Raw genomic sequence first — 16145 nt, 5'->3', positions numbered from 1 at the left:
TGTTTCAGCCTCCACAGGGGCCCACAGAGGGGCTGAGTAAGCTGTGCGGGGCTGCCCAGGCCCCCGGGGACCCCCCACGTCCCCTCACCCAAGCTGCCTCCACGTGGCCCGGCTGTGGTGCTCTGCCTGGGCGGACTCATGCACGTCCCCCAGGCCCCCCAGGCCACACCATCCTTGGGGGTGTCTGTCCCTGCCTGTGCTGGCTCAGTCCCCAGCCAGGAGCTCCTGGGGCGGGTTTGGCCTCGATGTCCCGTCCCTGCTGAGCTCCAGATTGGGGGGGCAGCCGGGGTAGGGGGTGTGGGACGTCAGACAGTTGTGACTCCCCCGCAGGCGGCCCCCGCTCCCCTCCCAGCCCCGCTGTTTTCCTGAAGGTTCCAGGCCACTGAGAACTTGTAGGGTCGGAGAAGGGGGTGCAGCAGGCGCCAGGCTGGAGGCCACGTGGGCCTGTGGGGACGCCCGGCGCTGGCATGGGGTCGGCCGTCCCTGCACTGTCCCCAGACCTGCCTGGGAAGTGCAGTCACTAGGACGCCAGGTCCTGGGCACTTCTGTCTGGCGTCTCCCAGGGCAGGGGTGTCTGCTTGGGTGGGGGCAGGGCGAGTCGGGGTCCCTGTCCTGGGCTGGGGGCCGTCCCTGCCATGGGCGGCGCAGGCAGGGTGGGCGCGAGGCCTCCCCGTCCTTGTTTTTTAATAAATGCCCGGTTGCCAGGCAACGCTGTGGGGAAGCCGGGCTCTGCAGGGCCGGGTAGCGTGGGTGCACGTACGACCCGTGTGGTGCGTGACTCCAGTATCACGGGTGTGAGCTGGGTTTTCGCACGCAGGTTGAAACCACGGGCGGCCCAGGCACCTTGACGCTCGTCTGGGGGGCTCGGGTCCCCGGGGGACAGCTCGGTGTCGGTGCAGGAGGGAGGGTCTGCTCTCGGCCTCGGTCGGGCGGCCGTGGCCCTGCGGGGGGGCAGGTCCAGAGCACACAGTCAGCCCCGGGCGCCCCGGGACACCCTGCCTGGACCGCCCAGAGCGTGGCTGCTGCTGCGTCCTTGCCTAGATGCCCCCCACCGCCGTTCTCTCGCGGGAAGGAGCCCCCCTCCCCCGCCAGCTTCCTGGCCGGACCCAGACGGTGGAGCTCCAGGCCGCGTTCCCATGGAAGGAGCCGCTGGTCCCCCGGGGTCTCTAATTTGGGCCGTGGCAGCTGTGCAGTGGCGCTCGGGCGGTTATTTCTGGCCTGGAGAATTCCAGCCCGGCACAGGCCCCGCAGGCCCGTCCCAGCGGGCAGCGGTCACCTTCCCCACGGCCCCTCCTGGCGTGGCTCCCTGTGCCCACGCCTTCCCGCCCAGGCCGGGTGCACGCAGAGCCCTGTCTGGGGGACCAAGACTCGGGGGGAGGCTGGGAAGGAGCTCTCCCCTGGCAAGGCCGCCCCCAGGACAGAGCCAGCCTGAGGGGAGGCCCCAGGCCACACCTCGCCTCATGGGGGCTGAGCCAGAGCCGGGGGCGTGGAGGTCGGCCGGGGAGCCTGGGAAGGAGGCAGGGCTGGCCGGCCCGCTCACAGGCAGGAGCGTCCCCAAGGTAGTTGAGGGCATCGCCGCACGCTGCCACCAAGTGGCTGTCGGGGCCTCAGTGGGGTTTCTCGCCTGCGCCACCGAGCTTCCTACGGGCACAGTGACCAGAGGGGTGGGGGCGGGCACTTTTCCTTCAATTATGCCTTGAAAACTTTCCAAATCAAGCTCTTTGGTAAGAGCGAAACAAAGACATTAGCGCTCTTCGTGATTGCGTGGTTTCTAAATGGCTCACGGTTGGGGGAGCTGCGGGCGGGCGCTCAGGCCCTGCGTGGCTGTGAGGACGAACCTTTCCTTCAGTCCCCGGAGATCGGGGGTCGGCCATCGTCTCAGGGCCAAAGGAGGGTGTGTGTGCACGTGTGTGGGTGTGTGTGCACGTGTGTGGGTGTGTGTGCACGTGTGTGCATGCATGTGTCCATGTGTATGCACAGAAGCTCCTGTTACACACGTGTGTGGGGCATGCCTGCCACGCAGGGACTGCGTACACACACATCCTACGCCCACACCCAGACGGGTGGCTGTGTGGTGCCTGGTGCACACGCTACGCTGGCACACGCATGGCCCCTGTGGACACGTGTGCACACAAGCCCCGCCCACTCTGGTGCGTGGCCCTGGCTGCTGTGTGCTCCCCCCCCCCCCGTGCGTCCGTGACAGACGGGCATGACACCCCCAGGGCGCGACCACGTGCTGCCCGCGTGAGTTCAGTGCGCCGGCCACATGGGCGGGAGGCTTCAGCCCACCTGGGTGCCAGCCCCTGGCGCGGGGGGTGCAGGGGCCGGGTGGGGGGCCGCAGTGGACAGAGACGTAGACGCCGCTCAGGAAGGGGAGAGGCCTGTGGGGCTCAAGTGTGCGGGGACCGCTGGCACAGGGAGACGCTCTCGGATGAGAAGGAATGTTCCGGCAGCTGGAGCCGTCCGCTCAGTGATGACCTCTGATCCCCCAGGTGGGGGCTGCAGTGTGGGGTGGGCTCCCGGCAGCCCTGGCTTCAGGCGAGGTGCTCTCCCACGACAGCCCGGCCCCCCAGCGCCCCCACGTGACCCAGGCCCGGCTGGAGAACAAACAGCTCCATGTTTGGCCGGCTCCCCGCCCCGGCAGAGTCACGCAAGCCTCTGCCAGCTCCCGGCCACGTTCCCTGGGCCGGCTGTGAGCAGAAGAGGGCGCCTGCCTCGGGGGTCCGGCCACAGTGAGAGCTCGGAGCAGGGGGGTCGTCCGGGGGGGGCTCAGGCGTGGACCAGGGCAGAGGCCAGGAGACCCCACAGCTCCCGCGGCCCGAGCCCCTGGATGGAGGGGAGAGTGAGGCAGAGGCCCCTCCCGGCTCTCCCCTGACTTCGCAGAGACCTCGGGCCCTGCCCAGAGTGGGCCACCGGGCAGCTGGCGTAGCCGAGCCGCAAGCCCAGGCCTGGCAGGACGAGCGCCCCTGGGAGGAATTGGCCACCGGCCCATGGAAGCCGAAGCTTCGTGTGGCCGAGTCCCTGGATGCCCGAGAGGAGGCCTGCGCCACCCGCCGCCCCCGCCCAGGCCACCAGGCCCTGGGGGAGGAGGCTGGCGGGGGCTGCGGTCTGTCCCCATGGGGGCGAGTGTCCCGGGAGCGTCACACATGGTGACCTAGGACGTGGAGGGGCATGTGGTGCCGCATCTCAGGGCCGCCGCGCCCCTTTCCCAAGCGCGTGGGGAGCCTGTGCTGCCCACCCTCCCCGAGGGGCAGGGTGGAGGGGGAGGTGAGGGCTGAGCCTGCGGTTCCGGCCGCCATGGCAGGTGGGGCTGGGCGTGGGGCCTGGGGGCTTCAGGAGTGGTCAGTGCCAAAGGCAGTTCCCAGGTGGGGAGAGGACGGGAGGCTGGTCCTGGGGTCAGGGGGCCATGGGGGGTCAGCAGAGCTCCCGGGGAGGGTCGGGGTCCACCGAGCTGCACGGTGGCCTGACCAGGGCAGGAGCAGCGGGCGTGGGCTGGGTCCCAGCACAGGGCTGAGGAGTGAGGTCTGGGCGCCTGAACCCCTAGCACTGCCCAGACACTGGCCCAGGCGGGGTGAGTGTGCACGAACATACATGTTCATGCACACGTGACCTGGCATGTGCTGCCCCCAGGGGGTCTGTCTCCCAACCCCCCTGCCGGGAATGTGCCTCAGGCCAGGCCAGCCCAGGCTGCGCACCGGGGTCCTCGTCCTTGTCCCCTGGAGCTCTCGGGAGTGGTCACTGGAAGCCTCGAGGGGCCCAGGCACCCCTGCCCTCTCTGTGGGCGTCCGGACCCCTGGTGGGCAGGTCCCGGGTGGCAGGAGGACGGGAGTGCCTGTGGGTGGGCACGGTGGCCGGAGGACGGGTGTGCCCGCGGGTGGGCACGGTGGCAGGAGGACGGGTGTGCCCGTGGGTGGGCACGGTGGCAGGAGGACGTCCACCCAGCGGCGGCTTGCAGGGGAGGGGAGGCTGCATCGCGTGTGGTGGGGGAGGGGTCCCCACCTGCGCCCGCCCAGGCCCTGGTCTCCAGTTCTTTGACGCGTGCTCTGTGAGACGGTGCCCGGCACGCCCAGCGCCCCGGTGCAGGGCGGTTGTTGAGAAGGAAAAACCCGACACGCGGGGCCGAGGGTCGAGGAGAGACCCAAATACCTCGAAGTCAGCCGTCTTCAGTGCACAGGTCGGAGGGATTTGGGGCAGGCGGAACGTCGGCTTTCTGAACATTCCGCTGCGCGGAAGGAGACCCTGCGCCGTTGGGGGGCGCTGCCTGGCCCCTCTGGTCCCCTCTGTCCCTGTTGCCTGTTCTGGACGTTCCGTGTGAGCAGAATCACACGGCCTGGTCATCAGGGCCTGGCCTTCCACCGCGTGTCTTCGGGGTCGTGGCAGGTCCCAGTGCTCCGCTCCCTCCCGTGGCCGCACCGTGCTCCCTCCCGTGGCTGCACCGTGCTCCGTGCTGTGGGTGTTCGTCCGTCGATGGGCCTTGAGCTGCCTCCCCCTGGCTGCTGTGGCCGTGTGTGTGCCGGTCTCAGAGTGCCAGTTCCTGCTGTGGGTGACGCGTCCCCACGGGTGGCACTGCTGGGCCGCGTGGGAGCTGTCTGGCTTTCTGAGGAACCGCCAGACGGTGCTCACTCCTGGTCTCTCACCGCCTGCCTGGGGGCTGGACTTAGCGTCCGTGGGTCCTGCCCGTGGCTGTCTGAGTCCCCGGTGGACCTGGCCGTCCACAGAGGGCCCTGCTGGCCACCCAGGTGGGGGGTCCGTGACCGGGAGGTGAACGGTGAGCGTGCCCAGGAGCAGGACGTGCGGCCGTCGTGGGCCTGGGGTCCAGCCTGCCCTGCCGGCCCCATCCCTTTCGTGGCGTTTCGGGTAAAACCACACAGGCTGCTGTGTCTGTTGCCGTGGCAACTTCAGGGGCTGTGGGTCCTTGGCGAGATGGGATGGGCAGAGGGCCGTGGACCCCTCCCTGGCTGGCAGGCGGCCAAGTGGCGTCTGTGCTCTGGGCCCGGCCAAGGGCTTCCCTGACGCTGGCGGCCAGAGCCCCGGCGCAGCCCGGGAGACGGGGCCCTCAGCCCACCCTGACCGTGCAGGCCCCGGGTCCCCGCCATTCGCTTCCCTGCACCCCAGGAGTGAACGTGGACAGTTAACTTTGGGGTCTGCCCCCCCATGGCATTCTCACGGATGTCTCCGGGGTGTTTCTGTACTTGTGCACGAGTGTGCCAACGCCTGCCCCTGGGGGAAGTTTTTTATTTTGATCCTCGTAGAGAGGCCCTGTGCCCCGGGCGTGACGCTGTCCTAATGCATGTGGCACCCCCGCCTCCTTTTGCGTGGCCACGTGATGCTGCTTGGCCACGCGCCACGTCGATGGGGTTGTGCCATGTCACTTCTTGACGCCAGCAGTGCCTGCTCGGCCGCCCTGCTGGAGGGACTTCGGGGTGCTCGGTCCCCTCGGCAGGGCTGGGGAGCCTCCGGCTCTGGGGGGGCAGGTGCAGGTCGGGGCGCTGAGGCGCAGGAAGGCTGTGCTCCGCGGCACTGCGCTGAGAGGCGGCCAGTCCCGGGGTCTCCCGTGGTGCCCCCTGAGTCCAGGAGCCGCGGCCGGCTCGGCCTCTCGCGGGTTATTTGGTGCAAACCTAGGGCTGCGCTTCTGCCCCAGCACGGCGGCCGGAGCCGCTCGGTGCGCCTGGGCTCCCGCGGGGGCGGGCGGGAGGTGGGGCTTCCTCCCCCGGGGGAACGTGGGCTTTTCTCCTTGAGCAAATTGGAAAAGAAAGGTCGAGCGCTCGGGAGAATGAGGCCGGGGAGGGAGGCAGCGGGCGGGCAGGGGTGGCCCCAGCCCAGCGTCCCCGCTCGGGCAGGGAGGGGTCCGCCCAGCCAGGGGTCCCGCACAGAGTCCTGGCAGTGCAGTAGCTGCTGCCCGTGTGACCCTGCGGTCAGCGCCCCATGGGGTGGGGTCCCGAGCGGGGGCTCTGGCTTCACCGCAGGCTCCCTCTGCCCGGCTGCTGGCGCCCTCCCCGCTGGCCCCCCGCCAGGCGCAGGGACGCCCAGGCCCAGCTGTTCCCGATCTGGCCTAATGGAGCTTAGCTGGTGGAGCAGATTGCTCGGGGGGACTGAGGGGGGACGGGGGGGCAGCGAGGGCTCCTAATCCTCCCACCAGAGCTCGTGGCCTTGCCACCCGATTGCTCGATGCAGCCCAGCAGGGAGCCCTGGCTGGCCGTGGCTTGGGGGCCGCTCTGACCACAGAGGAGGGGCCAGGGCAGCCTCTGCCTGGAGACCCCTCCCCTCTCCCCCTGCTAGCACGGGGCTCGGTGAGGGACGCCCAGCCCCGCCTCTGCCCCTGTGTGGGGACGTCCATCCTGTCCTGACCTTCCTTGCACAGGCACAGTGGCCTCTGCGGTGAGAACGTGTTGTCCCAGGGTGGGGACAGGACACGCCAGGAGAAGGGGAGGGGTCGGGGGCTTGAGACTGCGTGGTCCCCCCACAGTAGGGTCTGCATGAATCCCCTCAGCGTCTGAAGGATGAAAGTGCTGCTAGTCCCATTGTGCAGATGGGTAAACTGAGGCGCGAGGTGAGGGGACAGGTAGAGGTGGAGTCGGGGTCAGGACCCTGGAGCCAGCAGGCCAGGGTGGGCCCACAGCTCCTCGTTTACAAGGAGGTTTCGGGTCCAGGTGGCTCAGGCCATTCTTTGGGCCACACTGTCCTGCCCCACACCCTTGATGCCCCATCCCGGTGGCCCTGGGCCCCCACGTCTCCCAGGTCCGCACGTCAGCTGCCCGGGGCGTTGCCACCACACGAGGTATTTCCCAAACCCAGAGGAGGGGTGTGGGGGCCTCACTGTCCCCAAGATGCGGACAGTGCCCCCCGTGCCCACACCCGGGGCCAGGGGACGGTGGCTGTCTTCAGAGCCGCCCTTTCTCCATGACTGGGGTCCAGGGAGAGCAGGGTCCTCCCCTGCCCCAGCGAGAAGGGCTGGGGGACGGCGGGGCTGCCAGTGAAGCCCTGTCTGCAGCCAGGCCACGAGCCCCTCCCCCGGCCTCTCCCCGCCCCCGCCCCGCTGGCTCCCCTCCCCGCCCAGCGTCCTGTTCGGGCTCCGGGTGGGGCGGCGGCTTCAGCACCATGGACAGTGGCCGCCACCAGCACCGCTGTTCTGGCAGCTTCCTCCTGGCCCGCCAGGCTGCATCTGAGTGCGTTGGAGAAGAGCCCCTTGGAAAGCCCCCCAGCTGTGGCCCGAGAGCCTGAGACCCTCCGAGAGCTTTGGCGTGGGTGCCGGGGGAGGCCGCACTGCAGCCCTGAGCCCAGGGTCTGAGCGGGGGCGGCTCTTCCCAGAGAGGTGGGGGCTTCCCAGGCAGGACGGCTGTCTGGGTGGGGGGTGCTGGCTGGGGAGACCCAGCTCCTCGGACGTGAGAAGGGGCCGGGCTGTGTGTGTCTGAGGTGGGGTGCGGTGCTTGAGGGGGTTCCTCCATAGACGGGACCCCACCGCTCTGGGGTCCCCAGCCCTGGGCCCAGGGACGGGCTCTGAAATCCCTCTCCAGGCTGTCTCTGGGGCTTCTGTGCGAGTCCCCCGCCCGCATGGGGGGTGGGGCAGGCAGCCCAGGCCGGGGGGTGCCTCCCACACGGGGCCCCGGGGCCCCCACCCGGGCTGTCAGGTGCGGGGAGAGTCGCTGAGGGCCTGGGCTGGTTCCAGGGGGGTCCCAGAGCCTGGCGGGGAGTGCTTGGCTGCTCGCCAGGCCTTGCAGCCTCCCTAAGGGAGACCCCGGGCAGAGACCCTCGCTGAGCCGCTGTCCCCAGCACGGCCCGCCCTGGTGAGTCCCCACTGTTCCCGCTGCCCCGGCGACCAGGCCGCGTCCCGACACTGCCGCACACCAGCCTGGGTCCCTGCGTGCAGTGGACGTTGGCTCTGACGTGAAGTTGGTTCAAAACCGAAAGGAATTTTTAATTAAAACCGAGAAACTCCGCCTGCGTAATTAGGCCTCCAAAGTCACCAGGCTCCGTGTGACGCGGCCAGTTGGCGCTGCCTGTCCTCAGCTGCCCGTGGGATGGTGCGAGTCGTGAGGGCCGTGAGCTGACTGGGCCTCTCCCTGCCCTGGCGGGACGCGGGGCCTGGGCTGGCTGCTCCTCTCTGGGCCGAGCCGCGTGGGGCAGAGGGCTGGGCGCTGAGGTCTGCCTGGCCGAGGAGGCCCCGGCACGTCTGCCTGTCGGTGCCCCGGTGCCAGGAGCCTCCCAGGGCCCTGTGGGCACTGCCCTGGCACCGTCCCCCCAGAGCTGCGTCAGCAGGCACAGACGGGGGGCCCTCGCGGCTTGGGGGCGCCCGTGGAGCACTTTCCCACGTTGGCAGGTCTGGTTTGGGGCTGGGTGCTGGGGGTGCGGAAGGCAGAGGGTCTTCCCCGGGCAGGGGCCCTGCAGACTCGAGCGAGCACTCGGGCGGGGCGGCCTGGCCGTGTGGCCTCAGCAGGCTCTCGGGGTCTGCACCAGCGTCCTCTGGTCCCCAGCCAGCACCGTGAGTCCCAGGCAGCTGGCACTGCTGTCGTCACTGGCACGGCGCGTGGGAGGGGACACCTGCATGCCCGGCCCCGCTCCGCCCGCCCAGGGCTTCACCAGCGAGTGTGGCCTGACCGCCCCACCCCTGCCCGAGCCAGGTGGTCCTAGGGGTGGGGGTGGGGCCCCCGGCCCCCTCCTGACCACCCCTCGTGCCTGACCACCAGGGTTTGGGAGGGTCTTAGCCCAGCACAGAGGGCCGAGGTGTTGCGGCAGGACCCTCACCTGCGGACCCCGAGCCAGGCCGCCCTTGAGTTGCTGGGGCACCACCCACCCCTGCCAGCCTCTGTGCCCGTGGGCAGGGCGTGGGCAGCTCTCACGGGGCCTAGCTCCACTCTTGCAGCTGGGGTCCCCATCAGGCCCCCTGTATGCCCCTTCTGTCCTCCTGGGCCCTCCACCCCGGGGTCCGGGCCGGGGTCCAGAAGCCAGTGCTCCCTCAGTGCCGGGGGCGGGGCTGTGCTCTAGCGGGGGCTAAAAGTCTGGAGGTGGCTGGGGGGTCACTCTGGCCAGAAGACCCTCGTGGCAGGCAGGCCAGGCGCAGGGAGGGCGGGAGTGTTCACGGTCCAGCCGTGTCCAGACGGCCTTCCAGGTCAGGGTGTTCTCGCAGGGAGGTCCTGTTCCCCGGCCGGGCAGCGCGTCCCCTCCTGGCAGGGAGTGGCAGGCGTTTGCCCCGTGCAGTGGGTGGTCCGGACAGCTGTTCCGTGTAACCGGGAACGGCATCCCCCACCCGGGAATCGCAGCCCTGGGAGACGCACACGGCCGCGGGGTGCACGCGGGGTGCGCAGCTGGCGCTCGGCAGAAACGTGTCCTAGCGGGAGGGCAGAGCCACCTGCCACGCAGCTCCCGGGCTGGCGCTGGGGCGGGGTCCGCAGAGGCCCAGGACCACTTCCTTGCCCTCCCCCCCCAGCACAGCCTGCCTCCCAGCCCCCTGGTCCAGCCGGGCACGGACGGCACAGGAGGAGGCCGGTCCCCACGCTCGTGAGCAGGCCACATGGTCTGTGCCCACCACGGGTGTGCGTGTGCGGCGGAACCTGTAGCCTCCACCCCCCCCCCGGGGGAGGGCACAGGGCCCGCTGTGGCCTGGCAGCGCGGCGGACGGGCCCTCAGCGGCCTCAGCGGGAGGCTGATTTCTGTTTTTCCGCAGCCGCCTCACAGCGGAGGCGCTTGTTAGCGCCGAACCCATCAGTGTAATTACGGCGCTCTTGGCGGGAACACGTAATTACACTGGTGGCCCGCAGCCACGGTGCGCCGGCGGTGGAATGCTGACCTGCCAGGAAGCTGGGGGGCCCCTGCTTCGTGGGAGGGGAGAGGGGCCCGGGGAGTTGCGGGGTCCCTCAGAGGTGGGGTGCACGGGAGGGCGGCTCCAGACCCCCTGACAGGTCGGGGCAGGGAGGCCGCGATGGCCAAGGCCCTCCCCCTCCTGAAGAGACCCCAACCCTTCCCGGGCTCATCCTGGTCCCCGGCCAGTCACAGCTGCCCTGGACCCGCTGCCTCTAAGAGTTGGGGCCACCCAGACCCGCGACCCCAGTGCCACAGGCGGTAGTGCTTGTGGAGCGTGGCCACGTGCCAGGCAGGGCCCCCACACTGCTGCCATTGCCTGAGGCTGGCGCCCTGCTCAAGGTCACTGGCGAACCCAGGCCCGAGTCCAGTGCCGCGTCCCTGTCACTCCTGGGTCCCCTCCGTGTCTGGGAAGGTGGGGGCTGCAGGGCCGGTTGCTGACAAGTTGGTGTTTTCCGAATGCCGACTTCTTTAAGAAAGGTCCCTCCGTCCCGGGGCACCAGGGGCAGGTCTCGCCCGGGGAGGGGCCGTGGAAAGCCCAGCCCAGGCCCGTGGGGGGAGGTGTGTCAGGGCTTGAGGGGTTGCAGTGGTGGTGGCAGGTGGGGTGCGTGAGTGTGGCCCGTGTCCCCCAGCCCCAGGGCCCTCCCAGCTCTGTGGGGCGCCTGCCTGCGGCCACCCAGCTGGGAAGCCCCCCACCCCCAGGCAGCCCGGCCCCCATCCCGGCGGCGGAGCCCTGGGCGTCTCGCTCACCACGCGGAGCCCTGGCGCCACCTGGTGGCCACTGTCGGGCGGGACAGGTGCTGTGCCGCGCGCAGCCTCGCGGGCTCAGGGCCCTGAGGCCCCCACCCAGGCTGACACCCCCTCGCGGGGTGCACGTGTGGGCCCCGTGGGGTGGGGCAGGGTGGCTGCGTGGGGGCCGGCGTGGTCTTCTGCTGCGTGGTCCTTAACCCGCCGCGGCCAGCACGTGGTTCGAGCAGGTGAGCATGCTGGTCATCACGCTCAACTGCGTGACCCTGGGCATGTTCCGGCCCTGCGAGGACGTCGAGTGCCGCTCCGAGCGCTGCACCATCCTGAAGGTGGGTGGCTGGCGGGCGGGGGGACGGCTGCCCCTTGGGGTCGGCCCCTCCGTGACCCCTCCTCCTGCCAGGCCTTCGACGACTTCATCTTCGCTTTCTTCGCGGCGGAGATGGCCGTCAAGATGGTGGCCCTGGGGCTGTTTGGGCAGAAGTGCTACCTGGGTGACACGTGGAACCGGCTGGACTTCTTCATCGTCATGGCGGGGTACGGCGCCCGCCCCGCAGCCCGGCTCGGGGAAGCCCAGGGGTTGATCTCGGGGCCCTGGCCAGGTGGAGCGAGAGCCCCCAGCCCCCCGGGGCCACCCCACCCGGGCGTGTGCTCTGGAGGGGCCAGATGGCGCCAAGGTCCCCGTCAGGGACCCTGGAGACCGACTTCCAGGGCACAGGTCTGGCAGGTGGCCGGGTCAGCGCGGGCCGTGGGGAGCACACAGGGTGGCCTGTGAGTCCTGAGGGGCCTCCCAGTGGTGACAGGGTCGTGCTCCTCCCGCCTCGGGGCCCAGCCCTGGGGGTTCCAGGCTCTCGGGGGGGTGTGGCCATTTGGCAGGCTGCCATGGAGCGCTGTGGCCCTGGGCCCCCTGTACCCCACCCCACCGCTAAGCCCCCGCTCTGCCCCCAGCATGATGGAGTACTCTCTGGACGGACACAACGTGAGCCTCTCCGCCATCCGGACCGTGCGTGTCCTGCGGCCCCTCCGGGCCATCAACCGCGTGCCCAGTAAGCACCCCAGCCCTGCCCAGCTTGCGACAGGCAGGTCTGAGAGGCCTGCCAGCCCCGCGGAGCCGGACACTGGGGGGCGATGGCTCCCGGGCACTCGGATCCAGCCCAGGCTCCTGCACTGGGGCACGAGGGGCTGGCCCTGCATGCGGGCCCTGCGGGAATTGCCACTTTTTTCCTAAGGAAGATCAAGCTGGCTGGTGTGGTGGGCAGTCAGGATTCGCAGGGTCCTGGCCCCCATAGTGCAAGTCACAGGGACCACTCTGAACTTGCGGCTCTTCATCTGTCTGGCATGTTGGGTGAGGCTGAGGGCTGAGCAGATCCCTGGTGGCTTTGCTGTCTGCCCACCCCAGTGTGCCCCAAGGCTGATGGAGACACCCGGGGGAGTGCGGCTCAGCTCTCCTGCTGCCTCTGCGGCCACCCCACCCTCCTAGAGCAGGCAGCCAAGCTGAGGGCCTGTGCTGTCCCCTGACTCAGAGGGAGCGAGGAGGACGTCTCCCGGTCACCCGTACTGGCACCACCTCCGCCCCCACCCCCAAGGGGGGAGGTGGGAAGCAGACTGGCCTGGGCTGGCACCTTAGGGAGGCCAGAAACCCTCCAGGCCGTGGCCAGCAGCTGCACGGGGGGCCAGGTGCAGAAGTCGTCTGTGTGCGCACATGAGCGGGTGAGGGGAAGCGTGCGGGAAACGGCCTGTCCAAGTGCTGGTCGTCCCCTGCGTCTGCGGTGGTCTGAGGTCTCCCTCGGAGGCTGGTCTGGGGTCTCCCTCGGAGGCTGGTCTGAGGTCTCCCTCGGAGGCTGGTCTGGGGTCTCCCTCGGAGGCTGGTCTGGGGTCTCCCTCGGAGGCGTTGAGTTCGGGGCTGAGTCAGCTGCTCTGTTTCCGGGCTGGGGGTGCAGTGCCCGCGAGGCTGTGTGTGCACCTGCACGCGTGTGACCCCCCCAGTGCCAGAGCGGCACCCCCAGGGCAGGGCAGGTGGGTCGGGGTTGTGCCGTTGGCCCTGAGTCTTTCCTCCACCCGCCTGCTGGCTCAACCCTTGCGGGGCAGGCCGGGCTCCCGCACTGTGCGACCCAGTTTCCCCAGCCGAAGCAGCGGGGTACGGTGGTGCCTGTCCCCAGGGATGGCGAGTGAGGTGAGGGGTGCACATGTGGCTCTGAGCCCTGTGCCTGGCATCCCGTGTGTGCTCAGTCTGCTCAGCACAGAGCCAGCGGCGATCTCTGCCTGGGCCCGCTTGGCGGAGTGAAGCAACCTAGCACAGCCTCCCTCACTATTCACAGAATTCCCTGAGTGGCCAAAACTGCTGCTGGCAGCCTGGCCGCCTCCTGGGGACACGCTCCTGCCCTACGGAGGGTAACTCTCACAAGCAGGACCACATGCTTCTCATAATTAGTCCCAGGACATGTCCAGGGCTGCATCTCATTCTGTCTGCATGGGGTCCACTCTGACCCCTGGATCATCTGTGATCTCTGAGTCAGCTGTTGTCTGGCCAGCGCAATGCTCACTGATTCTCTGTCCTCAGTGAACTTCCTCTTGGCCGATTCTGAGACTTCACTGTCCCTCTTGGCTCTGACTTGTCCTCATGCTGTGAGGAGGCTGTTTTGCTATCGCCACCCCTGGGTGATAATCTATGAGACCTTAGTCCATGGCCCAGGGCTCTGCCTGCAGCCTTAGCCCAGTCCTTGCTTAGGTTTTGGGAGAAAGAGCCTCGTCTCCTGAGTTCGGGGAGGAAGGCAGGCCGGGGAGGAGCAAGGGACCCACTGCCTGGGTTAGTCTTGAGTTTGCGCAGCCACAGCCCCCAGGAACAAGGGCTTCGAAACTGGCCCTCGCCACGCCAGTGCGCGCCCCAGTGTGCTCACTGGGAATGCGACAAAGGCTCCCCGAACCCCGAGCCTGCTGGACACCCCCAGGGCAGTCCAAGATGCTGCCCTCCCCTGCGGAGGCCTCAGACAGCCTGGGGTCAGCTGAGGACCTGGAGACCCACGTGGCCAGACCCCTGCCCCTCCCCTAGGTGCCGCAGCCCCCTGGGGTGTGGGTCTGGACCGGGAGAGCCGTGGGGGGCCCGGTCTCGGGGGAGCTCAGCCGCCCCTGCCCGCAGGCATGCGCATCCTGGTCACCTTGCTGCTGGACACGCTGCCCATGCTCGGGAACGTCCTGCTGCTCTGCTTCTTCGTCTTCTTCATCTTCGGCATCGTAGGCGTGCAGCTCTGGGCTGGCCTGCTGCGGAACCGCTGCTTCCTGGACAGCACCTTCGTCAGGTGCGCAAGCCCCGCCCTGGTGGCTCCGCCCACCCGGCTCCGCCCACCCATCAGGCCCTGCCCCGGTGTTGCCACCCACCCAGCAGGCCCCGCCCCTGGGCCCCGTTTCCTGAAACACAAGTTTGACCACGGGGCTCCTGGCGAGTCTGTCTCACTCCCCGTGTGGTTCCGTGTCTGTTCCTGCTCGTCTGGGTCTGTCTCCCCACGTGTGTATGGCTGAGGCTGTGCTGCCTTCAGCATCAGGAACTGTCCCTGCCGGGGTGACACCCTGGGGGTGGGGTGCACATTCACCTCTTGGCGCCTGACCCCGTGGGCTCTGCCAGCCTGCCCTGCCTCCCAGGCCCGTGGGATGGCCTCATGTGGGGCGGGGGAGCGCCAGCCTGGGGTGCCGGGCAGGTGGGCGGTGCCCTGGTGCCCATGCGTGTGTGTGTGTGTGTGTGTGTGTGTGTGCGCGCGTGCATGGAAGGAGGCCCCAGGGAGCGTCAGGGCTGATCCGGGGCAGGCCGGGCCAGATGAGGCCGGCAGGTGGCAGGTGGCAGGTGCTACAAGGCGAGCTCTGGGGGAGCCAGGGGTGGGGATCTGACCCCAGCACTCTGCAGTCCAAGAGGCCTGCCTGGAGGGGGCTGAGCTCATCCTGGGCCAGCCCGGCACTTCCCACCGCCTCTTGCTGCCTCGCTGCAGCCGGGGAGACCCTCCCAGCGGAGCCCCCTCGCTGGGATGCTGCGCTCCGGTGTCCCTGCACTGACGCATCTTCCCTGTCCTCTGGACAGAGGCTGCTCGTCCGTCCCGCCCTGGCCCGACGCGTCCCCCTGTGCAGCCCCCAAAGGAGACGGGGAGTGGGGGGAGTGGGGGGGGTGGGGGGGGTGGGGGGGCTGCGGTGACTGCTGTGCCCTGAGGCTCCGCCCCCAGGCCCCACAGACGCCCCCCAGCACCAGGGTTGGACGAAGACCAGTGCTGCGAGCCCCTAGGCCCCTGCCACAGTTGGGGTCCCGGTGTCACCTGCGGGCGCTCAGTGGGGGACGGGGGAGGAGGAGCCCCACAGGCAGGGCCAGTGGCAGAGCCGGATTCAGGCTCGGAGGGGCACAGTGGGGAGGCGAGACCCACACACGCGCAGCGCGGAGCTTCCCCGCTGGTCCCGCGGGCCTGACCCCGGCTGTGCCGCTACCCCAGGAACAACAACCTGACGTTCCTGCGGCCGTACTACCAGACGGACGAGGGCGAGGAGAACCCGTTCATCTGCTCCGCGCGCCGCGACAACGGCATGCAGAAGTGCTCGCACATCCCCGGCCGCCGCGAGCTGCGCGTGCCGTGCACGCTGGGCTGGGAGGCCTACACGCAGCCCCAGGCCGAGGGCGCGGGCGCCGCCCGCAACGCCTGCATCAACTGGAACCAGTACTACAACGTGTGCCGCTCCGGCGACTCCAACCCGCACAACGGCGCCATCAACTTCGACAACATCGGCTACGCCTGGATCGCCATCTTCCAGGTGGGCGCCGGGGCTGGGCTCGGCGGGACAGCGGGACGGGGACCCCCGAAAGGAGCCCCACTGGCGATGGGTGGTCCCGGCGGGGCGGGCGCAGGGCCTGCCTGTGAGCCGCCGCCCTCCGCAGGTGATCACGCTGGAGGGCTGGGTGGACATCATGTACTACGTCATGGACGCCCACTCCTTCTACAACTTCATCTACTTCATCCTGCTCATCATTGTGAGTGCGCACGGCAGCTGCCCGGCGGTGTTCGGGGGTGTTCGGGGGTGGGGCGGGGCAGGCAGCGAGGGGTCCTGGATGGGCGGGGGGTGGGGTTCTGTGCAGCCTCCAGCGGGAGGACGACAGGCTGGTAGGGGTCCTGTGGCCAGAGCGGCCAGGAGGGCCGTGCAGCCCCCGCCTCCCAGGTGCCGTCCGGAGGCTGCAGGAGAGCCGGGACCCCCTCTCGGGGCCGCAGCTCTCCACTGCGGTCGTGGCCCCAGACACGTCCCTCACCTGGTCCTCTCGGTGGCCTTGTGTCCAGGCGGGTTGGGCCAGTTAGTCGGCCAGAAAACAGTAGCGAGGCCCTGGGTGTGCCAGAGCCTCCCCCAGGCCAGCAGGTGACAAAAACAGACAGACGTCCCCACCTCGTCCCTGGACGGCAAAGGAGTCGCTGCACAGTGACACGGGTTAAGGAGGAAAGCAGGGGGTGGGGAGGGCCTGACGAGGAGGGGACGGTGGCCACAGTCGAGCGTCCTGCCAGAGACACATCTGCAGGACAGGGGTGAGCCGCGAGGACGACCTGGACAGAAGGTTCCAGGTCTCCCCTCCGATCCACAGGTGAGCAGGA

General features: G+C 69.4%; 1 protein-coding gene across 1 annotated transcript in view; it reads left to right on the top strand.

Annotated features, from left to right (window-relative positions):
- CACNA1H (calcium voltage-gated channel subunit alpha1 H) overlaps positions 1-16145 on the top strand; it is a 53184-nt gene that overhangs the window by 18787 nt on the left and 18252 nt on the right. Inside the window, 6 exon segments of the mRNA XM_069486348.1 lie at positions 10760-10871; positions 10943-11076; positions 11488-11585; positions 13676-13835; positions 15006-15321; positions 15446-15538. Of these exon segments, the coding sequence (XP_069342449.1) occupies positions 10760-10871; positions 10943-11076; positions 11488-11585; positions 13676-13835; positions 15006-15321; positions 15446-15538 (913 nt within the window).

Source organism: Eulemur rufifrons, chromosome 14 (genome assembly GCF_041146395.1).
Source record: "Eulemur rufifrons isolate Redbay chromosome 14, OSU_ERuf_1, whole genome shotgun sequence".
Classification (NCBI taxonomy): Eukaryota; Metazoa; Chordata; class Mammalia; order Primates; family Lemuridae; genus Eulemur; species Eulemur rufifrons.
This window is presented reverse-complemented; position numbering and strand designations above follow the sequence as displayed.